The sequence below is a fragment of the Penicillium longicatenatum genome, assembly GCF_028827895.1.
Source record: "Penicillium longicatenatum strain IBT 33135 chromosome Unknown contig_4_segment0_segment0, whole genome shotgun sequence".
Lineage (NCBI taxonomy): Eukaryota > Fungi > Ascomycota > Eurotiomycetes > Eurotiales > Aspergillaceae > Penicillium > Penicillium longicatenatum.
The window spans coordinates 2,086,620-2,107,256 of NW_026643122.1; the positions used below are offsets into that span (position 1 = coordinate 2,086,620).

At 46.7% G+C, this 20,637-nt stretch overlaps 8 protein-coding genes across 8 annotated transcripts; 3 read left to right on the plus strand and 5 right to left on the minus strand.

Annotated features, from left to right (window-relative positions):
- Nucleotides 1-237: 237 nt before the first annotated feature.
- On the minus strand, nt 238-2,537 carry N7484_007609 (GABA permease GabA; the record flags this gene model as incomplete). The annotated part of the gene is made up of 15 exons (XM_057117996.1): nt 238-404; nt 456-534; nt 600-876; nt 926-1,003; nt 1,063-1,264; nt 1,314-1,338; nt 1,392-1,424; nt 1,480-1,508; nt 1,561-1,674; nt 1,724-1,838; nt 1,887-2,055; nt 2,105-2,177; nt 2,225-2,294; nt 2,348-2,381; nt 2,434-2,537. 15 exons carry the CDS (start codon nt 2,535-2,537, stop codon nt 238-240), a joined length of 1,569 nt encoding a protein of 522 aa, XP_056971031.1.
- Nucleotides 2,538-3,792: 1,255 nt separating this feature from the next.
- N7484_007610 (glycoside hydrolase family 76 protein) lies at nt 3,793-5,270 on the minus strand (the record flags this gene model as incomplete). The annotated part of the gene is made up of 3 exons (XM_057117997.1): nt 3,793-4,371; nt 4,424-5,121; nt 5,183-5,270. 3 exons carry the CDS (start codon nt 5,268-5,270, stop codon nt 3,793-3,795), a joined length of 1,365 nt encoding a protein of 454 aa, XP_056971032.1.
- A 1,055-nt stretch (nt 5,271-6,325) lies between these two features.
- Nucleotides 6,326-8,012, minus strand: N7484_007611 (uncharacterized protein; the record flags this gene model as incomplete). The annotated part of the gene is made up of 3 exons (XM_057117998.1): nt 6,326-7,005; nt 7,070-7,425; nt 7,486-8,012. 3 exons carry the CDS (start codon nt 8,010-8,012, stop codon nt 6,326-6,328), a joined length of 1,563 nt encoding a protein of 520 aa, XP_056971033.1.
- A 322-nt stretch (nt 8,013-8,334) lies between these two features.
- Nucleotides 8,335-10,012, plus strand: N7484_007612 (uncharacterized protein; the record flags this gene model as incomplete). Its single annotated transcript, XM_057117999.1, has 5 exons — nt 8,335-8,751; nt 8,800-9,392; nt 9,443-9,554; nt 9,605-9,764; nt 9,819-10,012. The coding sequence occupies 5 exons, from the start codon at nt 8,335-8,337 to the stop codon at nt 10,010-10,012; spliced, it is 1,476 nt and encodes a 491-aa protein (XP_056971034.1).
- Nucleotides 10,013-12,208: 2,196 nt separating this feature from the next.
- N7484_007613 (uncharacterized protein) lies at nt 12,209-12,397 on the plus strand (the record flags this gene model as incomplete). The annotated part of the gene is made up of 1 exon (XM_057118000.1): nt 12,209-12,397. The coding sequence occupies one exon, from the start codon at nt 12,209-12,211 to the stop codon at nt 12,395-12,397; it is 189 nt and encodes a 62-aa protein (XP_056971035.1).
- Nucleotides 12,398-13,677: 1,280 nt separating this feature from the next.
- Nucleotides 13,678-14,049, plus strand: N7484_007614 (uncharacterized protein; the record flags this gene model as incomplete). The annotated part of the gene is made up of 1 exon (XM_057118001.1): nt 13,678-14,049. One exon carries the CDS (start codon nt 13,678-13,680, stop codon nt 14,047-14,049), a length of 372 nt encoding a protein of 123 aa, XP_056971036.1.
- A 1,156-nt stretch (nt 14,050-15,205) lies between these two features.
- On the minus strand, nt 15,206-15,747 carry N7484_007615 (uncharacterized protein; the record flags this gene model as incomplete). The annotated part of the gene is made up of 2 exons (XM_057118002.1): nt 15,206-15,537; nt 15,597-15,747. 2 exons carry the CDS (start codon nt 15,745-15,747, stop codon nt 15,206-15,208), a joined length of 483 nt encoding a protein of 160 aa, XP_056971037.1.
- Nucleotides 15,748-18,471: 2,724 nt separating this feature from the next.
- Nucleotides 18,472-20,619, minus strand: N7484_007616 (CHAT domain-containing protein; the record flags this gene model as incomplete). Its single annotated transcript, XM_057118003.1, has 1 exon — nt 18,472-20,619. The coding sequence occupies one exon, from the start codon at nt 20,617-20,619 to the stop codon at nt 18,472-18,474; it is 2,148 nt and encodes a 715-aa protein (XP_056971038.1).
- Between the last annotated feature and the right edge of the window lie 18 nt (nt 20,620-20,637).

The window sequence follows — 20,637 nt, forward strand, 5'->3', positions numbered from 1 at the left end:
GTATTTTGATCGCAAGGTGTCGTATAAGGTTGACGGTCAAATCGGCTCACCGTCTCAACGTGGAAATCCGCCGTGGATTGTTGGGAAATTCAGGCATTCAGGCATATATCTCGTGACGTAATTGGCCACGTTTTGTCACGTGCCGTTGTCTACACATGTGTACCGTTGATTCGAGAATAATACATTGCTAAGGTATACTATACTAATCATACGCAGTCAAGCCTCGCCGACCACAGCTTATTTTTTCTGTTCCACCATTGGAATCGGTTGTTGCGGGTGATCGCCAACTTCTCCAGAGAGGATTTCTACCTCGATCCGGGGACCAACAAAATTCTTGCGACCGTCTATGATCCAGGTGATCGAAGAAATAACAAAAACAATACCGAAGGCAGCGACACAGTAGTCTATTGACTAGTTAGTCATCGTTGTTTTCAAATAATGGAATCTAGACATACTCATATTGCTGCCAGTGGCAGGTAGTTCCGGAGGGAAGAGGAAGAGGACAGTGGTGAGGGAAATGTAGACCAGCGAGATCTGTCAAATTCTTCAGTCAGTGTTTGCTCGTAAGGAAAAGGAAAGAGTCAAATCTGGATCCTTACAATATTCAATACCCAGCCGAGGACATTGGGTAGGACGAAGGATCTCTCAGGGAGTGTGTTGCGTCCTCGAATACAGTTGATAGCGATCGGAATGCCGTAGGCGAGATCCAAAAGAACCACTGAGGCCGAAACAATAGCATTGAAGGCGCTGGAAGAGCCGAGGAAGATCAGGCCGAAGATGATGACCAGGGCGAGGTTGAGGTAGAGGGTATTCAGAGGAACCTTCAGTCCAGGGTGGACCTTGGAGAAGAAGGGTGATGCAGGCAAGCCACCATCGCTGGAAACAATTAGCAGGAGTCATTTGAACAGACCGTGAGAGAACATACCGGGCAAATGCATAACACATACGACTGCTAGTAGTCATGATCGCAGTAGTGGCGAACAACATGCAGACAAGAGGGAAACTAGAAAGATCGTAAGCTCTTTGGCCCTGGAAGATGATGTGCAAAAGGTAGTGGCCTACATCAATAGGCAAATGGCGCCGGCTTTGTTGGCAGTTGCATGGTACAGAATGGCCAAAAGCGGGCCTGCAGAAGATTCGATGATCTCCGTGATACTGCCAGCCACGAAGAGTAGAACGACAAGGAAAATGGTACCAGTCACTGTACCAATACCAACGCATGCGATCATGATCTTCGGTCCCTCAACTGAGGGATTGGGAATTTCTGCGAATCGTTAGTCTCATCCTTGGTGACGATATCGACCTGATGTTACCTTCGATCATGTGCGCAACACCATCCTATTTTCATGATTAGCATGTTTAACAACAGATTAACGAGGGTGATTACTCACAAATCCAGTGACACCGAGTCCTCCTTGAAGAAGCTGTCGGAATGTTAGACAAACAACAAATACTTGAAATTGAATTCGAGAAACATACTCCAAGGAGCCAGGCAACACCATCGGGCCCTGAAATAAATGTCAGCAAACAAATCTAAATACTCCGGAGGAGCTCACATACATCCGGTCGTATTAAGGAATTCGCGGAAAACAAAGTCTCCAGTGTTGAAGTCTGGCGATGCACAGGCAAGGACCGTGATGCAAATAACGGTGAAACCAGTAAGCGACCAGGTAACTTGAAAGGAGTTAGTACCATAGAGCTAGTCGATCGAATGCTGACTTACAGGCAGCCTTGTTGAAATAAGGCAAAATGCTGTTGCCAAAGGCATTAATAAGAAATCCCGCAATGTTGTAACCGACATAGATCAGGAATTGGTGCCACCGCTCAGATTCGTAACTCTATGACAAGGGTCAGCCGCTGGTCCTTCAAACACATGGTGTACATACCGGGTGCATCAGAGAAATCACGCCAATAACCAGCTGACTACCCAGCAGACCACCGGTAGCAACTAGCGCGACCCAGCCAGCACAGTTTACCCAGCCGGTGATCCATGACAAGATGGGCATCCATCTTTGCCAGGAAATAACGGCCACCCAATGGTATTGACCTCCAGCACTGCTCTCATTAGTCCGAGCGTATCCAACGGGGTCAGGGAGTATCTCACGTGGGATAGGCGGAAAGGAATTCGGCGAGTGAGGCGGACATGCACAGATTACAAATACCGGCGGTAACCAACCCTAGCGCTGTCAGCAAGTATTGAGAAAAACCGGGAGAGGCGCATTACCCCAGACGACGCTAGTACTGCCACCAGACGGCAGACTGAGCGAAAGACTGGCAGACAAAGCAGTCCACGACTAATCGACTGGTTAGTTTGTATTCGTGAAATATGCTTCACCTCAGGACGTACATTCAAAATCGCAAAGGCAAGACCCAACATCGACCTGTGGATAATTGAGTTAGCCCTCGCTTCGGATGGCGCATCGAGCAACATACAACAAGGAGAATTGACGTTTCAACTCCGACTTGTGACCCATCTGGGCCAACTGGGCATCATCATCACCATGAGGGGCATAATCTTTGAGTGGAGGATCATCCATTTTGGCAAGGGATATACAAAGGGATGAGAAAGAGAAAGAAAGGGAAAAAGAAAAGATCAGAGTCTCATAATAAGGGCTGACATGACGACACTCGATGACTTTCCGAAATGTACTCCACGTTTGGATCGACGCGGGGGAGTGTATGCTTCACGTAATAGATTTGGAGTAATAAAATCAGTGGAAGCTGATAACGGGCGGGACGGTGTGATTGGCTCGGCACGCCGACCACGGTGATCTAAACCAATCACTGGCTTGCAGGGGAATTAAGTGTTTGGGCGCGGTCCGTGGGGCTTGGCTCGCTCCAGAGCTTATATCATTCTCTCCTTTCATTGGCTATTGATTCACGGGCAACCCTTGGAGTCGACCTTCTTTTTCTCATGTCAGGATACATTTACAGGTCCTTCGAGACGTGTGGTAGGTCGTAAATAGGTTGCCATCGATACATTGCCATCGGATGAGCTGTCCGAATAGGTGTCTGTTCCTATCTCAAATGGGTCATGGTGGATATGTGGGCCCTACTTATCTGTTCCTTCACCAAATCGCCCTATGTAAAGATTGTCACTCACCGATACGGACCGAGATTCGGCTAGAAACGCCTGAAACTCGGGCAATCGGGGGAGAAACTCACCGGGCACTAAGCCCAAAGTCAATTCTGTGGGAGACCGCGCATGCAGGTCCGCGCGGATCGGCCGTTTCTAGAAGCTTTCCTTATCGTTGCAAGGGGTCCCTTGGCGGATTATAGATACGTATTATCAACCTGAGATAAAACTCTATCTGGAAGCAAACCATTTCTCCTATAAGAAAGTGGGGGGAAGAAAAAATATGATTTTGTTTAAAAAAAGGGAAAAATGAAAGGAAAATCAATTGGACATTTCTGAACACACGACATTGCGATTCGTTCCATCGATTCCCCAACAAATTTCCCCGTGCTTTCAGAGGCCCACGGCAACCCCGGGGAGAGTGTGGAGAGGGTTGGGGTAAGTACATATTAGCCTCCCTTTGGCCTCTCTTTCGTATCCACTTTGAGCTCCATCTGGACGCAGTGGATGTGGATGCTTCGACCTACCAAATGTGGCTAGCTCTTGGCTGCAAGGTTACCACATGGCTTGATGGTCGGAACTTTGGCCTACAACCAACTACGATGCTCTCATTGTCGACACGTTCAAGAATCCTCAAATTTTCACGAAGTAGGGTGTCTATATGAAGTATTTTGCAAGTAATGTGGCACCAAAGAAAAGAATGGTCAAGTATTGGCTTAGAAAAGGGCCATAATGCCAGCCAACACGGTCGCAGAAATCGCTAACGGTCCACCCACAAGCACACTAGCGCTATTGGCCAAAGTGCCCGAAGCACTCGAAGCAGTGTGAGTTCCAGTGGCTCCCGTCTCCGTCGTGTTCGGGTTGGTGGACGTGGCATTCGCACTTGCAGACTGAGTGGCCAAGTTATTTTTACCAAAAGCAACTAGATTTGCCGCGAACACACTAGCTGCGCTGAGCTGCTGTTCCATCCCCTTCTCGCCATCGTATTCCTTGACGTACCATCGCATCCCACAAGTGTTATTTGATTCGCCGGTGCAAGCCTCCGCGGCTGCCGAAGCAGAGCCCTGCAGACGTGGCAGGATGTCATTCATTGTGTACGGGGCGACGGTAGAAACCAAGGCGAGATCACGCATAAAAATTCCCTTGAAGAGAATTTCGTTATTGTTGCAAAGCTCCCGCGGTTCACATTCATATTCTGACATGATATCTCCACCATATTTTGCAGGGAAGAAAGCGGTGAAACTGGTGTTCAGGAGGCCATCTACGCCAGATTTCCACTTCGAGTCTCCGTTGGTCTAGGGGGTGTCAGCGATCGTATGATCCAGGGAAGAACCTGTGTCCTCTTACCAGGTTGTACATAAAAGCTGCGCCGGTGACGTATGGACTATAGTTTAAAGACCACTGGGCCTTATCACTAGTCCCGCATTGGTGCTCGGTATTCGTAGAGTCTGTGATAATCCAGGTCTCATTGTTCAAGAGTGGGACAGAAGAACTCCAGCTCCAGATTTTCTCAGCCCAGTCGGAGTACGTTGTGTTACCCGTGTACCGGGCCAGGCGAGCAGCCAACTCAAAGAATTCACCGTTGGACATAGCGTCCTTGATACCATAGCCGGGCTGGTAGGTATAGATCTGCCACCGTAGCCCACCGCCACAGGTGGTATCATCCCAGCGGCCCACCTGCGAATTGAACACGGCGGCTGCCTTGGTTGCCCACGAAACTTCCGAAGACGATTGCGGGAAGCCAAACTCCGCAGCGGTCATGACAGCAAGTCCCCAAGACGATTGTTCATCGTTACCCATATACGAGCTATAGTTTGCAGTGAAGTAGTCATTGTTGTCGCCGCTTTGCCAGTTCATTCCCTGAATGACGGCCGGGTTGTTGGAGTCGTCGCCGGTTAGATACCAGTAGTGGATCATCGTATCGAACAGGACGCTACCTTCCCACCACTTGGAAGGGAACGCGCCGGGGATGTGACCGGTCAGGTTGCCTTGATAGTATGACATGGCGCCATACGCGGCGGTGTGAGCTGCGCTCTTAATGGACTCTGATATCTTGTTAGGGGGTTCCCCGGGGTCGAGGGGCTGTAGCAGATAAGGCAAACTCACGCTCATCCTTGATATCGAGATCAATGGCAGAGGCCGCGCCGGCCAAAAGAGTGATAACCGACGCTGTTTTCCACGTATTCCCAAGCATTGGATAAATGTGGGTTGGATAACCAACCAGAAAAAAAAAAAAAAAAAAAAAAAAAAAAATAAAAAAAGAAGGAAGTATGAGCGCAAACCAATGGGGGCTGATGGGTTTTAAACGGACTCCATCAACGAGGCTCTGCTGCGGGTGGTTTCCATGTGGGGTTGTGCGACCCCTTAATCCCTTCCCGGACCCTGATTCCCTGAATACGGCTGAGCTACTTCTCGCTATTGTCGGAGCTAAACAGGAGGATCGTTTGTGACTGGCTATATTAATCGCCAAGACGCATGGGTGGGTCCGTCGCTACTCCGTTCATTGGTTGAATTTCGCAAGGGCAGGGGCCAAGAAATTTCTACACTAGATACCCGTGCTATTCTGTTTTTTAGGGACCATACGAAATAGGCCTACAGGAATTGAGCTCGTATGCGCCCGTGAACAACCTCTAAAATATGCATCGTTGAATTTAAGACTCTTGTATTTGTAGCCTCCCATTAGCGTTGTGGCACGATACCAGACAGTACCCCCACAAAGGGCCCATCTATCCTCCAAAGACCGGGGGTGATGAGGTGAACTGTGAATATACTAGTGGACTAACCAGACCTGTTCAGAGGGTCATAGGGTCAGAAGGTCAATATGCCTGCTCCGGTCCAATAACCCGCCTCCAATTACATCTTAGATCTCGGCCAGAGATCATGACTGGCAAGATATTTCCTCAAAATCGCTCCATTCTACATCTAGGTGCTTACGAGCAGGTGGATGAGATCTTCGATAGTTCAAAAGTAGTACCATTATCCAAGTACTACACACTCTTTCGCCCACTAGGAAGGCTTGAATAGGAATATACTATTTCGCACCATTTGAGATTACACTGCAAGCAAATCAAGACACAAAGCCGGATATCATGGGATCATGGAAATATGAGAGCAACATATAATCGAGCTAGCCCATTTAGATAAACCTTTAAGCTAGATGTAACCAGTTTGGCCGGATGGCTGCTCCGAGCCCCTTGACTTTTCAAGGTCACATCGACCGTCTTTCAATCCTTGCTTCCATTGAAGTCCCTAATCAACCTGTTTTTCGTCTGGTACGACATGCTGCTCTTCAGTCCCCCATTCGATATTTGTGTAGCCATGAGCGACTAAGTAATTCTTCCACTCCTGGTCGCCATGATCTAAAATCTTATTGCTGTCTTGGAGCACAAACCACGCCAGGAGAGCACCCAGAACGGCGAACCCGGATCCAATGAGAAAGACGGCCTGGGTGCCACGAAGCTCGTCATCGCCCCAACTAGCCATAATGGGCTTGAATACTTGTGTTCCGATTGCCGCCCCTGCTTTGCTCCAAGCAGCTGCTAGTCCGACTGCGTGGCCGCGAACTGCTGTGGGGAAGCATTCACTCGCAGTAAGAACAATTGTAGACCCTGGACCAACTTCTCCAAGGGTGAGGAATATACCATAAAGCACGATGAACAGCGGCAACTTAGTCTCAATTGGGCCCAACGCTCCTCCGAGGATGAAACCAAGGATAGCCTGGAGAGTGAACCCTAGGGCCATGGTACGCCGGCGGCCAATACGGTCTGAGAGGAAACCACCAATGAATGCACCTGGGATATAGAAACAATTGATCAAAGTACCCCATGCCATTGTGAGAGCCAGAGACGAGGACGGATTGACCCTATCGACGATTGTTGATGCAAAAAGGCCGAATGGGTAGGAGATGTAGTTGTAACTTGATACAGTCGCTATGATTAGCTCCAAAGATATGTCTTGATACCCGGTCTTTGGGTGCTTACATGAACCACGAACCGCAAACACCTAGCAGCGGGCGCCAATACTTCTTGATCGCAAGCCAGTAGGGTATTCTCTGCCTTTTCATAGAGCTCTTGCGATATGCAGAGCTAACAACCATACGATAGCGAAACCAGAAGATCGAAAGAGGAGCAATGGCCCCCATGGCTAAGGAGACCCGCCATACAGCCTCATAATGCCGTACTTCTTGATGGAAACACAAGAGGAGAATGAGGGGCACCAAAGAACCGAAGGCAAAGCCAAGAGAGGCTGACAGGTCACCGATCATGGCAAAAATGAAGCCTCTTCGTTTGCGAATTCCCGGGGCTTCATCTGTAGCTTCAGCAGCGCCTGCTCCTGCAACGGGGTACTCTCTAATTAAATTCTATTAATGGCCCTGGGAATCAATAAGAGAGACCGCAATGAGCACTCACCCGCCTGCTCCAACCCCAGCAATACCTCGAGCAATGATCAGCATCCAAAACATGCCACTCTCATTTAGTCCGCTAGCGCCGGCACTCAGTGCAATTCCAAGAACTAAGATCGAAGTTGTCAAAGCTGCACCAGTCTTGCGGCCCAGTTTATCGGAGATGTAACCAAATGAGAGCATGCCGATAATCATGCCGACCATAAATGCATTGGATAGCCGAGAGGCTACTGCGGTGGTCAGCGAGTTTGGATAGATAACTGCCATGATCAATTCAAGATTTCCAATGATGGAGGAATTGAAACCGTCTGAGCCAATTGCGAGGCCACTGAAGACTACCATCATGACCATGGAGAGGCGAGAGTAACCTCGACCATTGTCCAGATCGTCTGTTGCTTTTTGGGCATCGGAAATTGCATTTGGGGAAGTTGCATCTGGGGAAATCGAAGTAGAGGTAGACGTTTGGGGGCATTTCTCCGATACTGGGCTCTTTTCACTCGTTCCACGCGTTTCGACTACAGCGGGTTCGTTCATGATGGGAGAAAATGTGCCTCTGCATATTGCTGGATATCCGACCACGACACGCAATTTATAATAAACCCATGGTATCGGCCAGCTCGGCAAAGATACTGTTGCAGATTATCGCAGCCGACAACGGCCAATCATGTGTAGTGCGGGGGTTGAAATGCCCAGGAAGCTTACGCGACTGAGCTTTGGCTTCGACGCTAACGGGAGAGGGGAAGGCAAAGGCGAAACCGGGAAGGTCAAAACGAGATAAGAATCCGCCCGCGTATAATGAGGGGAGATATTGTCCAAGCTAGGAACTTCCGTCCCTCCTTGATCAACTTCTCAGATCATGTCGAAACAACTACCCTTCCACGCCGTGGAGGCGAAACCCAGTCATCGCTTCTCAGCTCGTAAACTGGCATGGATTATAGCAAGTGCTGGGCTTTTGGCAACGGGTTACAAGTTCTCTCATTCTCGGTCGCTTTGGGCCTGTAGCCCTTCCGTATCTGGCCGCGAAGGCGCGTGGAATGATGCGGGCAACCCCGACCGCCTGAGAGATTTCCAGAATTGCGCAATCGATAATCTTCTTGAGACAGGACTTCCATTTATGAATGTGGCACCCATTGCAGTCTCGGACTTTGAGGAACGACGGGATCGATTGGCACAAGCACTGGTTGCTGAAGGGGTGGATGCCTTTGTGGTGGAACCGGGGTATACTTTCAAGTATTATGGTAACGTCAGCCAGCCCGAGTGGGAAGTGTGGGAGGTAAGAATTCATATTGAACTTTGGGAGCTGCTTAACTAACGAACCCAGCCGGAAGAGCGTCCGTTTTTGATGGTTGTACACCCGTTCTACGATCAGGCCACTGGCAATGTCAAGGCTAACACCACCTTTCTCTGCCCGTCGTTTGAGGCTGAACGTGCCCGCTTACTTGGGATGCCCTTCACTGATCCAATTCAAATTGTCCCGTGGGAGGAGCATTGGAATCCATATACGACTCTCAAACAATCAGAAGTGTTCTTAGGTCTCAGTCGACCGGCACGCTTGATGGTGGACGAAGAAATGAGAGATTTTATTCAGCGCGGACTTGGATCCGCGGGCTTTGAGATAGTTGGCTTGCAGGGCAAAGTAGAGGAAGTCCGGCAGATCAAGACTGCCAACGAAGTTGACATTCTGCGGGCTGTCAATACCGGAACTGTAGAAGCAGTGCGACAGATGAGAAAATGCCTATATCCAGGATTGACGGAGAATGAGATAGCTTCTGTCCTCGATAATGCCCTCCGAGCAGCCGGAATGGATCCTTTCTTTGACATCGTGCTTTTCGACGAGAATGCGTCCAACCCACACGGTGGAACCAACGGTTCTAAAGTTTTGGAACCCGAGACTTTTGTGTTGATCGACGTCGGGTTCGTGTCTCACGCACTTTTTTGGAATCTGAATCTGACCCCCAATCTAGGGCGCACCTCTACGGGTACTCGTCGGATATTTGTCGCACCTTTTTCCCTCCATTCTTGCCAAAACCTGCCAAGGACGATGTGCTGTCCCCGCGCATGAGTGAGAAGCTGAAGGCAAGGAATTCGTCTCCTCTTCATATGCAGATGGCTGACTTCAATAAAAGGTCTGGGACATAGTCTTCGAGGCGCAGACCCGCTCAATCGATCAAATGCGTGAGAACGTTACCGCTGCTAGTGTGGATATTGCCGCTCGCGACGTTATCAGCAGGGCCGGTTATGGTGAGGCCTTTACGCATCGTGTTGGCCATGGTATTGGGATCAAAGGTCGGTTTATGCACCCTTCTTATTCTAGATCATTGAGCTAACTACTTCAAATAGCTCACGAAAGTCCATATCTGAACAAAGGAAATGAAGAAAGTCTGTTAAAGACTGGCATGACCTTTACATCGGAGCCCGGGATCTATCTGGTTGATAAATTCGGAGTGAGACATGAAGACGTGATTCTTGTTCAAGGAGACGGAAAGCCCGGCCTTCTGACTGGAAGCCGGGCTCGAGGGCCCTGGGAACCATAAATCACAGTGGAATTAGATCACGGATCTCAAGCTTGGCTTGAAAGAAACATGCTGGGGGCCTATGATAAAAGTTGGTTTTGAAACCTATTTGCACTAATCCATGTGACCCATGTCGAGTTCGTCTGTCCAATTTTAGCGGTACAGCGTTATATTAGATATAGACTGTAGCCGGTAGAATGGTAATTTACACACCTGTGGCATTATAGGGTGTATTTTCTCCCTGGTGGTATCTGCTGCAACCTTTTGGGTCGACTATGTATGGTTTGCACTTCTAGAGTTGATCATCCTTCAAAAAGGAGAAAGGTGGAATTTTGGAAAGGGTAGCTCGAGATCAAACCTCGTGAGAGTATGTGAGAACATTATCGGGAGGCTAACTTTCCAAGGTAAGTGATATAGAAGTAATCAAATTCGTAAAGACCCATGGATGTTGTTAATGCTCAATTACCTGTTTATTCCATAGCGGTTACCTCAAACTTTACATTATGAAGTGGGCAATCAAGAAAATTAAGGTGAAATTGCTTTAAGAATAGTATTGAGATCTCAAGAAAGCCGTTTTACCAGACAGGTGATAAGCAAGCATCCATCAAATCATTACAGTATATTTGGGCCCTAGCCCTAGCGCTGGAGGATAAGAGAACCGAATAACTTCAGCCATGAAGAAGGAATGTAAAAAGCTATGTTAGTCAATGCAGACCGACGGTAATGGTGGTTCGTTGTCCATCAGATAATCTGCATTGTCTTCTGTGCTCGCTTCTAAGCATCTGAAACATATATGCCATGCCCTTGGCCTTTCTGAGACAAGATACTAAACAGCTGCAAAGCGGGCTGCCCAATTGCCATGAGCGCGAAATATACCTACACCCTCTGGGCTGTCAAGTTAGGTACTGTACTTTGTTCTAATTACTGCAGTTTTCTGCCAGCCTGAGGCCTTAGCCTAAGAGCCTAAATGGAGGCTTTTTTCCGCTGGTTACTTCCATCTCCCGTGAATTCTGCGCATCTCGTTGAAGAGTACCATAATGCTCACCGCTGCCATCTTAATTGACCGCATTCAGATTGGGTCAACTCTCACCTCTCGAAATGGAATCGGAGCACTACAGTTCCATGGAAGAACAAAATTCTAATTCAAACTTATACTAGTAAGTTATACTAGCAGACAGTCATATATTCAACGCCTTGATGTTTCTTTTTTGTTCATTCTCATCCTTCTGGCTTAATACACCACAGTCGTCACCACCACAACCTCTGACTCCGTGGAACCCGAAGATACACCTGCTGACAACCATCATGGATCATTTGAAAACCCTAGTCAAATCCTATTTTACACGCTCACACAAAGCAATCAGCCCTGTGTATTACTTCAAGAATACACTTCCCGGACTTCCGGCTGAATTATTACTGCAAATTTGTGACCTACTCACAGTGGTAGATCTTGTTTGCCTTTGTATCTGTAATGATAAACTCCATACGGTCTTTCGGAGATATAATCAGCTGCCCTCTCTCAGAAAAGACAAACTCTCGATCTTTGCCAGACTAGAAAGGGACCTTCCAGAATATTTTGCTTGCGATGTTTGCAACATTCTTCATCGATATGATGGATCAGAGAGTTTCGGGCTTAGTGGATTGGTCCAAAACAGGACTTGCCGACTTCCCTGCATTAGGAAAGGGGATAATCTGGAGGAGGACTGGCTTGGGGACTCATCAATTAGTATGAGAACCCATTCGAGATTCGCACATACAAGGAATCGTACTTCCTTCCTCCAACTCAAGCTTGCGATGAGAAGGTTTTACTATGGTCCAGGTTCTGGGATCAATACAGAATCTCTATCATTCATCCAAGTTGTCCGCTATTGCCACCCATTCGACACGGTCCGAAACAATGAGTTCAAGGAGTTAAGATACCCGGCTATCGAGACACTATTCTCAATACAAGCGCAGATATTCCCCGAACCTCCTGGGGTCTATATAAGGATGCAGGACATAGTGCTTCTTGAAATATGGGAAGATTCAAAGATCATTTCACCTTGGAGTCCTCTCGAGGACTATGAAATCTGCAGACACATCTCTCTTCAAAGTAAAGTCGCTGATTGAGAGTCTATATACGATGGAGAAAAAGACTTCTTCTCCTATACTTGTCGCAAGTGCAATACAGAATCATGGGTCGAGATTCATAGGCTTGGTTCTAGAATTGCCCTTATCATGACAAGATGGGTCAATCTAGGCCCCGGTGGAGACAAAGAGGATCCTCTATGGAAGATTCATTTACACGGCTCCTTCGCCTTCCCAGAACGACTTGAGGACTCGCTCATCACACAAAGCCCTCGCGTATGTTTCGAAGATATGGCGCCCCTGTCATTCGAAGACTTGCGATCTCGCAACCTGTCCTGACTTTGCAATAAGCGATTCAAAAAGGGAAAGCCTTTTGTCAGACAAGAGGGAAAACTTTATCACATATCGTATAAGGAGCCGTCAAACACATGGAGGATCTTATCTATGTGCTCTCGATCAGGCCGTTTGGTAGGATCTCAATAACCGAGGATCGTTACAGATTGTGGTCATGAAAATGTGGTGAATTTTCGAATGAATGGATTCGTACGCTCATCCGGATTTGTAATTGAAATGTCTATAGATAACATAGTACGAAGCTTTTATTTGTCTGTCGCTATATTCCTCGTACTTTATTATCTTCCTATTAAGGATTGCGCACCTCAAGTAAATTGCCCCTAACAACAATATGTGCCAGATAGGCTGGATGAATTTAGGCGTTTTCAAATGCACAAACTTTGGAGGCGTTGACGGGGCAACTTTTTTGTCGTCGTCAGTGGTCTCAGGGGTGAACAACACAATTCTGCCGTCGTAAGTCGAGAAGAGCTTCTAGAACGTATATTTAATCAAATATCACGGTAGGGGAGATGAGCTAGGCTCATAACTCTCTGAACACGTATTTACGATCGAAAAGCATATACCAATTAGGTGGGACACGTATGCGTACTTGACTGTTATTCTCTAGTTTCCGCCAAAGCTATTTATGTGGTACGCTGACTAGTAAAGCTTATTACATGATCCATTGCTCCGACACGTCTGAAAAGCCGCTCAACATCCTTTCCTCATTCTCTTCCTCTCCCTCTCTCTACTGCCACTCCTCAACTCGGTCCCTTCATTCGATTGTAGTTATTATGCCCTCACTAGACCTTTCCAAGCACGGTTGAATACAATCTTTTATCGCAATGCTGCGGTCATTCCCTCGAGTCTATCGCTCATTCCGTCGCCAGCAATATCAAATCATTCGCAGAATGTCATTCATGTCCTTCGGGAGAAGATATCCCACTTGAAGGAATCCGAATGTCCCGGTCAAACACTTTTTTGAAGAAACCAAATCTTCCATGGGGCATTTCAATTTATCGATGCTCATTCAAAGACGATACTGCATGGCATAATATGCTCCAGCTAATTCAGCGAGAGGTGCAAAAAACGGTCGAACTTTCGCTCTCACCTGGACAAGAGAGAACAGAGCTACTTGAGTCTCATGAGCTCGTCATTCATGATAAGCTAGAGCAGCTTAACGATGCGACTTCGCACGAGGTGCGCGACCATTTTAATAATTGGGTGGCGGGACAAAAGTGGTCAAAACGCATGAAGTGCTGCAAAAGCTGATGGAAGAGCACAAAATGATTCCTGCCTTTGGCCCCGAATATTCTCTCGGGGCGCGACTCAACTTTGCCTTGTTTGTTGATGATGTTTGTTTGGAGTCTTTGGTCCATATGGACCAGCCCTTAGTGAAGATCCTGAACAAGCAATGGGGAAATTTGACTCTCGAGGAGAGGAAGTACAAAATTGACCCTGACTGGCACGATGGAGTTACTGAGGAAGAGGAAGAAGATGTTGGATGGATGTACATGTCTGTCACAGACTACGTCGATATGTATGATAAGTTCGAGTGGGCTCACACTGGCGTCTGGCATGCTACCTATCTTCAGCCTCCTCAAACGATGGACTATTATAATGATATCGAGAGCCAACCAGGCTTCTGGCGGGCTTGATAAATTGCCATATTGATTCTCCGACAGCAACAGAAGATTACATAACGAGATATTGAATAACCTTCTGTCCAAGGTTTCAAGTTGAACAACAATCCATCTTTCTATCCATTTTAGGCGTATCCCACTCACCTATAGCGCCCGAAGCTCCCCAGAATAAATTGCGGCACCAATTGTAAAGAGACCACATTGGATGTGAGCTTGGCGTGGCAGCACTGTCCATTATGGAAGATAAACGCCCGCGAGATATGCCAGTGGCTGATAAAATGCCGTCTCCTGGTCTCTGTGGACAACATGTGGCGCGGTAGATCAAGTGAATGGGGGTTTTAAGATCAACTTACTACTCGGGGCTTAATCGTCTCTCATCAATGCCAATGATATAGGCAGTGAGTAAACAGTGAATGCACCCTTTATATAATGGATACTCATAAGGTCTTATTTCTATATAATATGATCCATCATCAACCTATCGTAGCTCGATGATCTCTGAGACAGTTAACCTACGTGCGTGGGAAGGACACGCTAGCGCTTCAGGCACGTATAGGATATTTAGGTGTAAAACAGTGGTGCTCAGGGCATTTGGGTAAGTAGCCTAAATAGGCTGAACGGTAGGGCGGCAAAGGAAATTTCGTTGACGAAACAAAAAAAAAAAATTGAATGAGCAAAAACATATAATAGTGAGTATTCGCTGGTGGTCACCCACCCAACTACTAATCTATTATGTATGGCAGAGCATACAGTATCCCCAGTTCCCCTTAAGTCTATGGTCGTTGTGGGAAGACGTGTTTGCATCTATGTTCTTGAAGCCGATGGGTGCACGCCGGGCGAGCACCCGCCCGAGATTCCTGTTTCAATCACTACTTCTGCGCAACCCAAAACAACACTCCATTTCTAACTTCTGCATCCTCACCGGAATTCCGATTATAGATTCAACAGTGATGGACACTAGCTTTGATCAATTACGAGTGCGAAAATCTTCAACCGGAACAAGGAGCCGATCCGGCTTAACATGGTAATTGTTGATGCCGTTCCCACGGCTCTGTGACTAATGTAATGACTGACTGGGCTAACGTTCCATGCTACAATATTTCCCGAAATGACTTAGCTATATTCAAAAGACTTCTCAAAGTCCATGAAGAGGTTCGCATACTTGCTCCTCTCAAAATTCATTGAAGGCATTAATGTCAAAGCCATCCCACAACAGCTTTCCATACTCAAGTTCGCGGGAAACTTTTCCATCACTATCCCACCAAATTGCAGATAACATGATCATACCCGAGGAGTCGCCCTTCTTTATTCCAGGAGGAAGGTTAGGCTTGGCTGCCTCGGGAGGATCAATCTTCAATGTGAAATAATTCACGCTTTCCAAGACCGAAAACGAGGAATCGCCGTGGAGCGAAATGGCTTTAACTGAGATATCCGTCATAAGACCGCCAAATCCCTTGTTCTGTTGGTACCAAGTATCTTTAGGTGACCTAACAATACCGAGGGCTGGATGAAAATAATGTTAGAATGGTAATTGAGAAGAGAGAAGGGAACTTAGCTCTTACGGATATCGGTCATGCGATAATCATCAGCCACCATACTATTCATTTTGTCGGCATCGGCATTGCCGAAAGCTTCGAAGTACTCAGTAATGCGGTCCACCAATACCTTGTCCTCATGGTCTCGGATACGGCTATTATCAAATGCGGGCGCCATGTTGTATGAAATGGGATTTCGGCGGTTTAATTGTCTCGGTAGGTGTTGCAGATTGACTATGGTTGCTGAAGGGTTAGGCAAAGGATTGAAGCCGTATTTATAGTTTTATTCCTCAATTCGAGTAAATGCTAAATAACAGGGTCCTCAAGTTCTCCTTACCTACATTATGCCTTGACGCGCAGTTTGTCACACTTCAGCTGCAAGCTAGAACCAGTTAACGCTTTTGGGCTTGCCGGCGTTGGGTGAATTAGGTCATTGCCAGTAAAAAATTATTTTAGAGTTACACCATCGTGTTTGTAATAATCTGCATCACCGCCACCTGCAGCTTTTGTTCCACAGCGCAGCATAATACATTATGCCCCACGCGCAGTATGTCACACTTCAGCTGAAGCTAGATGCCAGTTAAGAAGTATTGGAGAGCTACACCATAGTGTCTAGAATAATTTACATCATCGCCGCCTGCGACTTTTGTTACACAGCGCATCACAATACATTATGCCCCACGCGCAGTGTGTCACACTTCAGCTACAAGCTAGATGCCAGTGTATAAATATTTAAGAGCTACATCATATTTTCTACGTATCATAATCTACATCATCGCCGCCTGCGACTTTTGTTACACAGCGCATCACAATACATTATGCCCCACGCGCAGTTTGTCACACTTCAGCTACAAGCTAGATGCCAGTGTGTAAATATTTAAGAGCTACATCATATTTTCTACGTATAATAATCTACATCATCGCCACCTATGGCTTTTGTTCCACAGCGCATAACAACTAGGCAAGGTTAAGGACAGTATTTTACTTTACTTAATAAGAATTCATTGTACTTTCCTCTTAAGGCAAAAAGTGTCTTGAGACAGAGATTGTCCTAAGACAAAGATTGATATAAGATAAACATTGGTATAAGACAATCGATTTAAGTAATTATCAGTGGAAAAAAGCGTAATCAAAGGGGCCTGGTAAAAATAAGATTATTCTAAAGTATCTAGCCTTATAAGGTACGAAAACAACAACCGCCTACAGGGCTGGTCAGGCCGTTTTGGAATAACCAAATACCCCCCATAGCCAACCATAATATATATCATTTGGTTTTACAACGTTAATGATAGTTTACTTTACAGTTACTACGGTGATTAACTTTTGCGTGTGATGAGAAGTTCGTAGCTTATTTAGCTAGGTACTATATATTGTAATAATAAATGATTGGCTACTTAATAAGCCCTTCTCCACTAAATTTACAGGTCCGTGCATTTTCCTAATACCTCTACACCCCCCACGTCTTCGACAAAAGATATTATTTCAACCTACTTATCATAATCACCTTATTACACAACAACTGCATGTAGTCAGTAAATAGGCGAAACTTTTTGATCCCTCAGGTACTTTCTTCAACAAGGTAAGCCAGCTAGCATTCTTAAAGATAGACCTCATGAAGAACATTTAGAGGGCCGGTATCCCCCGCACTCCGCCCGGCCCTCCAAACTTAAAGGGCCGCCCTGATCGGCCTTGATCGGCCCTCATCGGCCCTCATTTGCATAAATTAAGTTGACTAATCCATAATTCAGATGTTTAATCCTGCTGATTTACGTTTTTATGCTTTTTTTGATTTCCAATCCTAGTTAGTCTATCTATGTTTGTTATGTTTGTCCACCCTCGAAATCGCCAGCGAGCCGCCCTCTGAAGGCAGGGTAGAGACCTACCCGACCGGCGGGCAGGAGGAGCCCGCCTCCGCCCGCAAAAGTGCGGGTCCGTGGGCGGCCCTCAGAGGGCGGCTCGCGGGCCGTTGTTAGGTCTATTAAAAGAACTAGTAGTGATTAAGGCGCTCTCTAGTCGGCTAGCTAACCGAGTCTATTAGGCTAGGTACTAGATATTGTGATGGGCCGATACGTAATGATAACATAGTGCACGCGAAAAACGAATGGTATTGGCTATGGGGAAAGGAAAAAGAGTCTACATGAAGCTATTGCTTCAACTTACATGGATCCACATTGATTGGGTGTTGAATTATCCTCTACCTCTGTAAGCTTAAAGTAAATTTAATTGCCGAGTTTCTCGATTTTGAAGCCACTGCATCGCTCAACGAGGTGGTGATAATAGTCAATCAGCAGTTCCGGGTTGGGAACAACCTGTCATTCACCGGGAAAGGTTTATTTTAGCTTCAGGACGGCTAATTCAGCTGGACTAACCCCGCCGCCCGGCGTATGTCTTGTGCCTCAAGAAGGCGTCACTTAGACCTTTGCTGGCCACCGTGGCACTGACAATTAGAAATAGATGTATGGTCAAGCTACTAACAATAAAAATCGGAGATATGTCACAAAGCAGGTCAATATAATACAAGAAGAATTAGAGGCGAAAGATTAGCATATGTGACCAATCGTTGAAGGTATGTAGCTGTGCACAGGAATTTGCCGCGGGGATCGCGAATGGAATCAAGTCAGCTAGTTTTTATAGAATGGGAATTTGTTATTGATATCAGTCAACGCATTGTTTCCATGGAGACTTATCCAGAAGTATCACGCTCGACAAGATCTAAAATAATAGCCGACTCAGTGATGAGTCATGAAGCGAGCATATCAGCTTCCTTAAACGCGATGTTTTGAGAGTCTACAAATAGAGAATCCCGAGCGCATGAACAAGCCGAGAAATTCCATTCATAATAAGGTAAATGAAGGTAAATGAAGGTATGTTACTAATGCTGTAGTAAGCGGAAATATAAACTTTACGCCCCGTAATAAATATACGGAACCCAAAGAAACGAGTCAGTTTGTTTCTCCCTGTGAGGAGGGGTTTCAATTAGCACTGCATCTCGTTGTTTGACAACAGATGACTCTCTGTTGAAGATTCCAAATGCTTCGAAATCCCGTTCCAAGTTCTCCAGTTGCTCCTTTAGGCTTTTCTTGATTTCATCATTGTAGTCTTCCCTTGAAAACGAACATTCTCTCAAAGTCACATCCAGACAGCTGTCACGAATATTCCGAGTGGCTCTATGCAGCCCCTTGGCCACAGTTTCATCATTTAAACCTTCTTCCTTCAAGACTTCATAGACAACCTTGGCCACTTTCACGCAATGAGGATCTGAGACCTCCCACAATGCTCCGATGACATGACGAAATCCTGCAAGCTGGCAGGAATTGATGAGATGTATTGATTCGTCTGCCATATTATGGATCCTGACTGCACCAGTTGAGCAAGAAGAGAGATAAGCAAGAAATGGAGAAGCATCTTGTAGACTCTCTTGCCGGAGTCTTTCTACCGTCAAAGGATTAGACTCCCAATCAATTGTCAATAAACAACTTTTTGAGGGATTAGACGCATGTGACATCCCATGGCCAGCAAAGTGCAAGATTTTGCTGCTCTTCATCAATTCTAGCATTTCATTCGTGGATTCTTGTTCTTTGCAATGTGCGGGTGTTAGGCCAATCGTGTGGATGAGAGGTTTGATGGCTTTGATCTCGTCAACCGCGAATGGGAGGGGGTCTTGATTAGGAGTATTCAACATCGAAACAAGCAGTGCGTGTTGTATTTCTGGAACATCATTTTGAATTGTCCCCTGGCGGCTATGGATCAGAGATTTGACTGACGATGCATAAGATGATATTGCTCGGTCCATTACTGTCTCATGGGATTTCTTGCCATGGATTCCTGCGGCATGGATGGGCAAATGCGTCAATGCCCCGGTAGGAATCCACCAGATATGGGGCCAGTTATCATCTTTTGGAGGGTGCGATATTCCAAGGTATTCCAGGATAGGATGAGCGGCAACAGCCCAAAGCCACTCAAGCAAAGGTAGCAGGAACTTCGAAGAATGAGATTCAAAAGGAAGATCCCTGAGTTTCTGGGCTAGGTCATCGACCTGTACATAGTGCATATGAGGTAGTGGGATAGAGCCGATTTGCTGTCTCTCAATGATGATAGCATCACACCGATGAAGACTGACGTTGATAACCGCGATAGGTCCATGGCTTGCCGCTTTCATCATCTCCGTCGTGCTCGCAGGCAAGAGGAAGTCTGACAATCCAGGTTGCCCGCGAATTGTTGCAACAAGCTCGTCGAAATCATGCTGCAGAATGATTCTACGATTCATGTGGGTTGTTGTCGATTGACCAATATGAACATTGGTACGAGCTTCAAAAGGGGTTTTATCCAAGTCCGGATCAGAATTGAGCTGTTCTCCGAGCAGTTCAAACTTTGATGCCAGCTCAGGGTGTTTCCGTTTGAGCTCATGAAGATCCGTCCGCGTATCCAAAAAAAGGCCTGCCACAACACCGCGACCAGCTTCTAGGATTTCTAAAGCATAAGAAGGGCTTTTCCCGGCACTTAATAAGGTTCCAGCGGACATTGAGGCTAGACCATAGCATGATTTGAGAAATTCTTGCTTGTCATCGCTGCTAGAGGATCTTGAACAAGCCATAGGCAACAAGCGGACCGCTTGTTCTAGCACTTGAGATGCCTCAACATAGTTGGAGGATTCAATAAGCTTTACACCAAGGGCTTTAGCCATATTGATTCGTACCCTGGGCTCGTTATGATGGCAGTTTACTCCTTTTTGCAGACAATCAAGCAATTTCTGCAGGTCAGCAGGATCATTGGTGATCTCAAACCTGGCGGACAGTGTCGCCGAAGTTTTGGCCAACAGCATAGCTCGGTTGGGATTCCCTGAGGGTATAAACTGGAGGGCAACCTCTTGAGCTTCGATCGCAAGGTCAAGCTCGGTATCTGCACCCCGACCAAGGTCGGGACGGGTCAGGAACATCATGAACCTGTGCATCAAAATATCACCAAGATGTTTGTGAAAGCTACCCCACTCCAGAACATGGCAGCCTAGATTGGCCAAGTGCTTGGGGTGGTCGGCATGGCCGAGCGTCATGTACACTGCTTGTTCCGC